The following is a 12,331-nucleotide window of genomic DNA, read 5'->3' on the forward strand; positions in this document are numbered from 1 at the left end:
ACATTGAATTTAAGCGAAAAACAATATTTATTTGTCAAATAAACATTTTTTTCCTGTTTTATGACAACAGTAAAACGTATTTTGAATTAAATAAATTACATACATTCTTCTTTTTGTCTCCATTATTTTAATTAATAAAATGTTTTTTTGAACACCTTGTATAAATAAATAAATTCTCTATTCACCTTGTGAATAGAGAATTGAATACCCTTTCAAATGAGCTATCACATGAGCCCTATTCTCATTTAAAAAAATCATCGATTACGTCATCATGCCCAGATGGATGACGTCACTAGTATGACATATATGTCAAAAAATCAGAATTTAAAAATAAAATCGACCTGTTTCGGGATTTTTCCTTAATTAATATCACCGGTTTACGAAAGAATGAATTTATGCGTTACTTTTTGGACGCACTGTATAAACTAAACTTGTACCCATACAAAATTTTCAAGTTTCGCATAGGTACATTCCAAAATAAATTACGTAAAATTAAAAAACTAGATCGTTAACTCCTCGGTGAATCGTGTTTTTCCTGTATGGTATTCGAACAATCCTCAAGTTTAACTCCTGTTCAGATACAGTCTTTAAGAAAAATCTTTGGAATCTTGTACTTAAAATCCAAAGATACCCATCATTTTTCCATCTTAACTCAGCACAAAATTGGAGTTGATCAGGATCGTACGCCAACAAACTAAAAACAGAATAATTAGACAGACGATTTGTTTATGTTTATATTTAAATATTTCCTATACAATTTATTGTTTATCAATTTTATTGTCATATAATTTGTAAAAATAATAATAAAACTACTGTTCCAAGGGATTTGATGATCTGGGGAGTGCTAAAAGTACTTTTCTGATGGTATTTTGTTGCCTTGAAAACTTATGCAAGTTTCCTGCAAGTGCATATTTAATTTATGTCAAATAAACACATCGGAGGAGTCTAAATAGGTATACTTTTAGAAAGAGGCGTAGTTTCTTCTTTGTACTAGTACCTACACTTTAGAAGACCAAAAATTATTATTTTTTTTTCAAGAATTTTTTTCTCATAACCTTTATTAAAAATGAACATAAAACTTTTTACATATTAATTTGTCACTCTTCGAGAGTACAAAAAAATATATCTTTTTCATTTATGCACGTACACTAATATTGTAGAGGGCGCAAAACTCGAGACCTCGAAAAATGATGGAGCACATCATTTTTCGATACATTTTTTTCGATAAAATTAATAGTTTCCGATTTATTCGCTATCGAAAGTGTTAGTTTTATATCGAAAAAATCTATGTTTTTAATCAGTTTTCTGCTAATAACTCAAAAAGGTTTCGTTTTATCAAAACAACTTTACTTAACAAAAATGTACCTTTTGAAAAAATAAACAAAACCGTTTTTTTTTTATTTGTTTCAAAGTCAGCGGACGGGGAGACTATGCAGTTTACGAGGATAACTTGTTGAAACTAATTTAAGCTATTTAAAAATATGTCTCTTCAGAAATAAAAAAATTCTGTAACTAAAAAAATTAAGTGACTTATGATGAAAAGAACGTCAGTCCCTATTTTTTTCAGCAAAAACGTGATCGTAAACAACCCCTAATCACCACCCTAATTAAAATTTGTCATTGGCCTGATTTGATTTTATTGATTTATATATTGATAATAGGTCTTAGAAGTTTGATCGGCTTAGAATGATTATTAAAAAAAATGAAGTTAAAAGCGAATAACGAGTTTTTGTAGTTTGGTAAAAAATACCTTTTCTTCAGAATATAAAGATTAGCATCAGAGATACGAAAAAATATTTAAATATTAAATTGTAGCTTATTTAATTCTCAAGAATTTGGTTTGCAAAAATTTTTTTACGGCAAAAATCGAGTGAGCTATTGACAATTAAAACTTGTAATATCATGCAAAAACCACCTTTACCAACCCTTTCAATGCCACCTCTTTTTGCCACTGAGAATTTTAAAAATATTTAATATCAATAGCCTTATAGATCTTATAAAAAACTACAAAATTCTTTTTTAACGAACTTTGTAAGATAAAAAAGTTTCAATTAACAAATCAATATAATTTTTTGAAAAAAAAGGGAAATCCAATTGGAAGCATAATAATGTAAGTTAGCGATGTTTTTAGTCATGCGCCTTGTTTGTTCTTCTTTATTTATGTATTGTTAATAGATTCTAGAAGTTTAACTGGCTTAGATTAATTAGTTTTTAAAAAACTGAAGTTTAACACTAGAAGCACCAACATTTCTGCATACCTAGAAGCACCGCAGCGGTCAAAATGACGGGTATTAGAATTTCTATTGCGAGCCGTTTTTAAATTCTTTTTTACTTGATAAAAACCTATATTGAGTTAATAACTAATAATAAAAGACATATTTAATTAATTTAAATGAATTATTTAATTATTTAAGCACGATTTATGCAGAAGCAAAATTTTTCAATTTTGCTTGTACAAGACCCACACAAATTTTATTTACATTTATGTATATGACAAATTTCACATGTTTTTTACTTTAACTTGCTACGTCTTCTCTGTTGTTTTTTGTGGTGTTGAATCGTGGACCTTGAACAAAGAATATGTGCAGAAAATTGGAAGATTTCCAAATGTGGCTATATCGGAGAATAGCCACAAAAGAATCGGAGAGTCACAAATGAGGAGGTCCTCAGAAGAATGTAGAGAAGAACCGAGAGGTACCACTATCAAATCTCGAAAGTTCGAATACTTTGGACACATTATACGAAATGAATCCAGATATACCCTTCTAGAAGCCATCTTGCAAGGAAAAATATTTGGAAAACGGGGTCCAGGAAGAAGAACATCCTGCGGATAAGGTAAAAATTCCCATGATGGTCGCCAACATTCATCACGGATAGGCACATAAAAAAAGAATATCCTCAAAAATATTATATGCCTAAGTGAATACATAAATATAAGCTAGTGAAGCTACTAATATAATATAGTTGCTAACCTGGTGTACTAGCGCTATTGCAAAGTAACTCCCATCCTATAGTGTCGATGGAGGAACTTTTGCGGTCAAAATATTTGACCGCAATATAAAAAATTTCCACCCTCGAGATGGGGTGGCAACCACCCCCATGGTAAAAGCTTCTATCGGCATCATATAGATTTTGATCCATGGACTATACACTACTTATTCTCAAATTTTCAAGGAAATTGATCCATTCTGTAAAACTTTCGAGGAGAAAAGCTTTAGTTCCTGGACTACAGGTATAATGTTACCCATATACATATATGTGGAGTAATTCTTCGTTGAAGCATGTCCCACACATGCTCGATGGGATACAGGTTTAGGGATTGTGCTGTCCAAGACAACACATCAATACCTTCGTTCGTAAGCCAGTCTGTCACTGAGCGTGCGACATGGGGACGAGCATTATCATGCATCAGGTGGAAGTTTTGACCAACCGCATCAGCAAACGGGGAATGATAGGTTGTATTTAGAATGGTGTCGAGGTACTGATGAGCTGAAAGGAAGCGGTTTGAAAAAACGGGATCCGTTCTGCCACCGAGTATTTTTTTAATCCATACCATTATTATACCACTTCTGTATGTGTAAACGTCCAGAACATGTTTCAAGCGTTTTAGGTTTTCATACTCTTACTCGACGAGAATCTGGATAAAATCCAAATCTAGATTCGTCGACGAATAAAACCGTAGTCCAGTCATTTGCATCCTAGTTGTAATATTCTTGACACCACTCTATAATATCTCTGAGACGATTTCAGTAATTGCTGTAATTGTTGGTTGTCTTCTAGAGCTAGAGGTAACACTAAAAATGGGTTTCCCATGCCGTTTGACCATCGAATGTAAATAGCTTTAAAATCCTGCTATAGTTCTATTTCTGGACCTCGGATATAAACTACACTACAGTCGGAAAAATGAAAAAATACCCATGAACGAACATATAAAACACGCTGTATTTTCCTGTCACCGTGTCACAAAGAAAATTGACCAGCGCAAGTTCATATAATAATAATTATAACATGTATTTGCGCTGGTCAATTTTTTGTGTGACACAATGACAGGAAAATGCAGCGTGTTTTATATGTTCGTTCATGGGTATTCTTTCATTTTTCCTACTGTATGTCATTTCGAGCAACTGTGTTTAGCGTGTGTTTGCAACAAAGTTTCGAGATGTTAATAAATATCTGATATATCGCATAATTGGTTGAAAGACAATATGACCTTATTTTAATGATAATATATAACCTGTATTATTATGTTTATTGTTGACATGTAACGACACACACATTAGCTTTTATATTTTATTAAGTATTATTCAGTATCTCTTTACAACGTGTTCATCTTCTAACCTATCTATGTTCTAACCTAACCTAGTCAACTTGTTGACAGCTGATCTGTATGAGATCCCTGCCTTCACGCCTAGTGTTGCCAACCAACCTAAGCTATATCATACATCTCCCTTTTTACTCCCTAAATCTAGAAGGCTTGATTATTCTCCTACCTGATCTAGTTTGAAGTGGAATATCATTTTCACTACTATCACTTGAACTGTTAATATTATTATGGAAATTGTTATCAAGTTTGTCTGGTGATGTATTAGATATATTTTTAGAAGATTGATTAGAAGGTTCTATAGCAGGTAATTCTAAACTAGGATGAAATTCAGTATGAGTATTAAAAGGATGTGGAGAAAATTTTATAAATGATGAGTTTCTTCTATATACGTTATTTTCAAAATCCTTTACAATATAGGACCTGGGACTCTCATGTGTGTCTACAATTTCTGCAGGCACCCAGACCCTGTCTTTCTTAAGCATTACACTTTGTCTCTTATAAAACCCATCTCTTTCCTTTGCCTGTCTATCATGATAATATTTCCTCTCTGCCCTCTTTTTTCTTATTTCATTTTTTTCCACTGTAGGTTTCTCTTCTAAAATTTTACTGCATACTGGTAATGTTGTTCTTAACAGTCTATTATTCAACAATTCTGATGGAGAAATATTTAGTCCTGATAACGGCGAGGTCCTATATTCTAAGAGTGCCAGCTGCACATCATTACCAGAGTCATTACATTTTTTTAATATGCCCTTACAGATTCCTACAGCTCGTTCGGCCAGTCCATTGGACCTTGGATATAACGGACTAGAGGTGATTAGGTTTATATTCCAACTTTCACAAAATTTTCTAAACTCACAGCTGCCAAATGGCATATTATCTGCAACAAGACTGCTAGGAATGCCATGAGTTGAGAACAGATTTCTGAGTTTATCACTTACTTCCTTGGCTGTTTTACATTCCAATGGAATTAATTCAAGCCAATTGCTGTAGTAGTCGACAACAGTTAAATAATCATGGCCTGCATAGTTAAATATATCTGCAGCTACTTTTGCAAACGGTATGTCTGGTCTTTCATGTTGCAATAATGGTTCTTTTTGCATGTTGCGACTATATTTTAGGCAAGTTTTGCATTTAGAAACAAATTGTTCTACATCAGAAGCTAGCTGCGGCCAATAAAATATTTTTCTAGCTCTAGATTTGGTCTTTTCTATACCAAAATGTCCTACATGTAATTTTGTTAACATTAGAGATCTTAACTTAAATGGTACAACCAGTTTAAAATTATTATACCTATAGAAGATTACCAGATACATGAAAGTTATTCCTGATTTTGTAATACACTCCAAGTTCTGGACTTATTTTCACCTTTTCTGGCCATCCATTCTCACAATAAGCTATTACTTGCTTTAAATTTACGTCTTCACCTGTTGCATCTTTTAGTTCACTCATCCTCGCTTGGGAAATAGGTAATTCAATTTCTACGGAGTGAACAATGTCTAACATGTCTGGAACGTCTTTTACTTTATTTTTAACGAAAAACCTGGAAAGTAAATCTGCTATGTACATATATTTTCCAGGCAAGTAGGTTATTATGTAGTTATATTTAAGCAATTTTAATTTTAGTCTTTGTAAGCTATTGGTAAGTTTACAAATATCTTTTATGTCTATGCTTACAAGTGGCTTATGGTCACTTTTTACACAAATTCTATTACCATATATAAAATGATAAAACTTGCTTAGACAAAAGTATATTGCAAGATATTCTTTCTCTATCTGTGCCCACTTTATCTCTGTTTCTGTTAAGCTACGAGAACAGAATGCTACTGGTTTTCCGTTCTGCAACAAACATCCACCAATACCATTTTGACTAGCATCGGTTTGAACCTCTATGGGTAAATTTTTATCAAAGATCTGTAAAGTAGGTATTTTAGCTATTAAGTTTTTTATTTTTGACAAACACTCTGTATGATCATCAGTCCATAACCATTGAACATTATTTTTTATTAGATTTCTTAGCGGTGTAAGAATATCTGAAAGATTAGGCAGATACTTAGTTAAATAATTTATCATTCCTAAAATTTTTAAGAGTTCATTTTTATTTTTAGGTTCCTCAAGCTGTACTATGGCCTGAACATAATATTCTGGGTCTGGTTTAACTCCACTTTCAGAAAATATTTGGCCTACATAACTAACCTCTTTTACTTTGAATTGTACTTTTTTATCATTAAATTTTATGCCATTCTGTCTAGCTCTTTCTATTACTTCAGCAAGAATCTTATCATGTTCTGCTTCATTTTCACCTGGAATAATAAAATCATCAAAATAGATACCTACAGGCAAGTCCCCAAATATCTTTTGATTAACTCTTTGGAAGACTTCTGGGCTGACATTTAACCCAAATGGAAGTCTTTTAAAGGCATATTTCCCAAATGGTGTTATAAATGTACAATATTTTGTACTCTCTCGATCCAACGGAATATGGTAAAATCCTTCCTTTAAATCTAAAACAGTGAAGACTTTCTTTCCCTTTAACTTTGACCCTAACTCTTCTACGGTAGGTATAGGGAATTGATCAGAACAAACATATTTATTTAGGTGTAAAGGATCTAAACACAACCTTAACTTACCATCATTTTTTTCTACAATTACTAGATTATTAACCCATTCTGTCGGTTCATCCATTTTAACTATTATATCCCTATTTTCAAGGTCATCAAGGGCTAATTTTAGTTTTGGTTTTATTGTCTCTGGTACCCTTCTACAAGGACTTACTACCGGATTAGCGTTATTTTTTAAAATAATTTTATATTTGAAGGGTACTTTACCAGTGCCTCCAAAAATATCTTTGTTATGAGTTATAAACTTACTGCATTCACTTTGATTATCATTATTTATCTCATCTACCTTTTTTATCAAACCTAACTTTACACATGCATTAAGGCCTAAAATTGGCATACTGTCGACATCGACCAAAACAAACTTGATATCATAGAATTTACCTTTTATTAAGCATTTTAATATTACTTGACCTATGGTATTTAATTTGTTGTTACCATATGTTATTAAGGGAGATTCATTTTTTGTTATTTTTGCAATATCATTTACATTTAAACCCTCAAATTTTTTTAAAGGCAAGCAGTTACAATTTGCACCAGTGTCTAATTTAAAACTAATAGTTTTATCATTGATAACAACTCTAGTTGTCCACAAGTTGACTTGATTATTTTTACAATTTATATTATCTAATAGTAAAATACTGTCTATATATGGTTTATCACCTACAGTTGTGTCATAACTATCATGTGTAACATCGTAGACTTTTTGATTAGTACTAGCAGACCTAGAGTAGGTTGCTCCTGCATTAGTTAAATTAGAAAACTTGCATCCTACCTGGAAATGATTTGGTCTATTACATCTTTTACATGTTTTACCATAAGCTGGGCAGCTTCTTGGACCATGTCGTCTCCCACATTTGAAACAATTGTACTCTTGATTGTTAGATATATTACCATTATCTGCACCTGCATTCCTTATATTACCATCTTTAAAGCTATTATTTCCTCTACTTCTTAAACTGTTAACTTCCATTTCTTTTCTAAGGTCCTTCAGTTGAAACTTACTTGCTTCCGCTGTTCTACAGTGAGTCTCGGCTTGAGTCAACGTCAAATTTGGAACTCTTAATAATCTCTCTTGCATTGTCTGGTCTCTAATGCCACTAAATATTTTATCTCGGACTAGTGAATCTTCTAGTGTTCCAAAATTACACAGCTTTGCTAACATTTTAATATCTGTCAGGAACCTATCAAATTCTTCGTCTTCACCTTGACTTCTGTTAAAAAACTTATATCTGTCATATGTTTCGTTCCGAAGTGGCTTGCAATACTCCTCAAACGCCTGTATTACTTTATTATAATTTTTTCCATCGTCACCAACAAATTTTAATGTCCTGAAAATGTCTTGAGCTTCTTCACCAGCTAAATTCAAGAAAATTGCAATTTTTGTTTCATTATCTTTATTGCAGAAGCCAGTTGCCGTTAAATAAATAGAAAAACTATTAATAAATTTCTCGTAATTTTGACTGGTATGCTGATCGAACACAATGCTTTTTGGGACCTTGGCAGACTCCATTTTATAGGTCTCTTACAACTGGATTCTTATTTAGGGTTCTTATAAACCTGACACCATGTATTATTATGTTTATTGTTGACATGTAACGACACACACATTAGCTTTTATATTTTATTAAGTATTATTCAGTATCTCTTTACAACGTGTTCATCTTCTAACCTATCTATGTTCTAACCCATAGATATATAATACTCTTCTAACCTAACCTAGTCAACTTGTTGACAGCTGATCTGTATGAGATCCCTGCCTTCACGCCTAGTGTTGCCAACCAACCTAAGCTATATCATCAGGGCCGGATTAAGGCACGGGCCAACTGGGCCGCGGCCCAGGGCGGCAAAATTTTGGGGCGGCGGATTTGAGAAAAAAAAAGTGTAATTATTTTTGATTGATTATAAAGCTTTATTATCGATTATCAAGACCAGTGAACCTGAGCATTAAATATTAAAAAACTATTTTATTGTTTATTATTTATTTATAACGCGACACTCTGCGCGGTGTAATGTGTCGCAGTACACTACGCTACGCCACTCTATCCAAGTGAGTCGAAGGGGCGAGGCGGCAGTCTGTATCGTACGCTACGCACGGGAAATTTAGTTGTGGGATCGTAGTAGTTGCTAGCATTGGCTGATGGCAGGCGTCTTGTCGCCTTGCCGCTTCCCTCCCCCCACCAACTCCATCACCGCCACGCGCCATTGTCATTCGGTTGTCTGGTCTCAACTCCACGTACTGCAGTCTGTCTAACTGTTTAGGTTTAACGTTTTTGTAATTTGTTTTGAGCGGAGTAACATTTTGAAATTGTAACTTGTGAGGTAAGAAATATTTATTTGTTTATAGTAATGGTAATGTAAGTTAATATAGACCGCGCTCTAGCGGTCGCAATTTTTGACCGATTTTCTTCAAATTCGGCACACGCACACACTTTCCTTTTTGCAATATCTCGGCTAAGTTATTTAGCCAAAAGAATCCCATAACATTTACCCCCTTTTTGGGGGGGTTTTACCCCAAAATTTTGGTTTTTGGGGCCCGTATGGGAAAAATTCTTCTTTATGTTTTAAATTCGTGTAGAGCATATTTTTCTGAAAATGTTAAGGCAAATTTCGATTTTCTAGCTAATTCCGTTCTCTATAAGGAAAAATGTAATTCGGCATGTTGCCATACGTATAGGTTTCACAATGAGTTGAATAAGTAATGGAAGGAAATTCGCTTCCCTCATTTTTTCGCTTCATTTTTCCTGTCGTATCGTACTACAGTTTTGAATTATACAGATATTCTTTTTTTTACAGTCAGACCTTTACTTCCGATGTCATTGATGCTATAACAAGCAGCTGTACAAATGGATGGACGCAAACGGCTCAGTGGGTGGCAATACAAAAAAGTAGCCGAAGAGAAGAAAAAAAAATTGACAGAAGTTGTAAATAAAACTGCGAAGCTTGATACATTTTTTACAAGAAGTAACCTACCAGTGCCACCAGAACCAGTGCTTTTAGAAAGTGTCAAAGAATTTTGTGAAGTAGAACTAGAAGTATGTTCCATATTAACGCCTTCAGCTTCAACAGCTTCAGCATCAGTGCCTTCAGCTTTAACATCAACCCCTCCAGCTTCAGCATCAGCCCCTTCAGCTTCAACATCAACCCCTTTAGCTTCAGCATCAGCCCCTCCGGTTTCAACATCAACCCCTTCAGCTTCAGCATCAACCCCTTCAGCTTCACCCTCAACCCCTTCAGCATCAGCACCTTCAGCTTCGTCATGTGTTGATACTGACAAGATCAAACCAGCTATATCCGAATTAACTTTTGTTGTTGACGAGATTGAAGATCAATTAACAGTCTCTGAACCTGACTCTTCTGTCCATTTGAAACCAAATTATGATCCTGCTTTATGGATAGTGAATGAAGAGACGCGGGAATATTTTGTTAAAAATGGATGGAATCAAAATAAAGATTGCGATTTTAAAAAATCTGAAAGGCAATATCCAGACAGGAAAAGAGTGTTGGCTAAATGGCTATTCGACAGAAAACTTGCAAATGGCGAAATTGTAAATAGAGATTTCTTGATTTACTCACCAAGTTTAGGCTCTTTGTTCTGTGGTCCATGCAAATTGTTTAGTTCGACCTCTACTCAGTTTACTGAAAATGGGTTCAGTGATTGGAAACATGCATCAGCGAGAATAAAAGAGCATGAAAACTCGCACGTTCACTACAATAGTGTAATAGTATACAAACAAAGAGCAGAAGCAGCCGGGAGGATCGATAAGCTTCTACAAAACCAAGTGGAAGAAGAAATAAGGTATTGGAAGGCAGTTCTCCAGAGAGTGGTGGCCGTAATAAAAAAACTTGCCTCGCGTGGTCTTGCCTTTAGGGGGACTGACGAAAAATTTGGTTCTTTTTCAAATGGCAACTATATGATGTGCTTGGAGCTGATTGCCGAATTTGATCCATTTTTGAAAGCACACATTGAAAAATATGGGAAAGCGGGTAAAGGCAAACAGTCATACCTATCATCAACCATTTGTGAAGAACTCATCGAAATAATGGCAAAAACCGTTATTGATACAATTTTGAATGATGCTAAGAAAAGCAAGTACTATTCTATAATAGTAGATTCCACCCCTGATGTAACACACATTGATCAATTGTCTTTCATATTAAGGTATGTGAATGAATTGGGAATCCCTGAAGAACATTTTGTTGAATTTATGAAAAATCAAGGTCATACAGGTGAAGAACTAGTGAACTCAGTGCTTTCTTTCCTACAGTCGAAAGGATTGGACATACAAAACTGTAGGGGACAGTCCTATGACAACGCGTCAAATATGTCAGGAATGTACTCGGGGTTGCAGGCAAGACTTAAAGAAAAGAATCCCTTGATATTTTATGTGCCTTGTTCAGCGCATTCACTAAATTTAGTGGGATCAAGCGCAGCAGAATGCTGTTCTCTTGCAAAACATTTCTTTGATCTCTTGCAAGGATTGTACAATTTTTTCTCGTCTTCTACGCACAGGTGGAATCTTCTTCTGTCAAATTTCACGGCCACAGGAAAGGACAAGAACACGTCGTTGAAGTCTCTCAGTGTTACAAGATGGTCTGCAAGGGAAGAAGCTTGCAAAAGCCTTAATAAAGACTACAAACCCATGGTCAAGACGCTGATAGACATGACTTCAAGCAATCATGAAAACAAACAGACACAATCCAAAGCCAAAGGGTTGTTGCGAAAACTAATGTCTCTAGAAACATGTTTCATGGCAGCCCTTTGGGGAGATGTACTTCAAAAATTTAATTCAGTCAGTGAAAAGATCCAGGCTGAAAATATGACCGTGGACAGCGTTGTAATCCTGTACAACTCACTCACAGAGTATGTGATGAACATGAAAGACATGTTTACCCACTATAAGAAAGAGGGCGAAAAAAAACTGCAAATTGCGCAAGGTGAAATGAGACAGAACGATGAGCCAGAACTTCCACAAGAGACGCAGCCGCAGGTGCAGCAAGATTTTGATCGCCCAAAAAGAAAGGCGAAAAGAAAGAGGTTCTTTGATGAATCTTCAGAAGAAGATGAAGAAAGAACTTATGATGAGGATGATGACATTAGGGGAAATTGTCTTCAACAAAGTTATGACATCATCGTGGAAACACTTCAGTTTCAGTTAGACAAAAGGATCTCTGTGTACACAGACTTCGTTGCAAAGTTTTCATTTCTAACAAAATTAAAGACTCTAACTACCGAAGAAATTACTGCTAACGCGACGTCTTTGCAGAAAATCTATATTGAAGACATTGAAGAGTCAGAGTTTATTTGCGAGTGCATCCATCTGAAAGGACTTCTGATCCGAGGAAACTACAAAGAAGCCGAAAAAGACTTTTCACTATCAAACTTGTA

The 12,331-nt window shown here is 34.5% G+C and overlaps 1 protein-coding gene across 1 annotated transcript in view; it reads right to left on the minus strand.

Annotated features, from left to right (window-relative positions):
- Positions 1–212: 212 nt before the first annotated feature.
- Positions 213–12,331, minus strand: part of LOC114335682 (protein yellow-like) — a 332,848-nt gene continuing 320,729 nt past the window's right edge. The window contains exon 7 of the mRNA XM_050655707.1: positions 213–694. Coding sequence (XP_050511664.1) covers positions 493–694 — 202 coding nt within the window. The 3' untranslated portion in view covers positions 213–492. The remainder of the gene's footprint in view (positions 695–12,331) is intronic.

Source organism: Diabrotica virgifera, chromosome 7 (genome assembly GCF_917563875.1).
Source record: "Diabrotica virgifera virgifera chromosome 7, PGI_DIABVI_V3a".
Taxonomy (NCBI): domain Eukaryota; kingdom Metazoa; phylum Arthropoda; class Insecta; order Coleoptera; family Chrysomelidae; genus Diabrotica; species Diabrotica virgifera.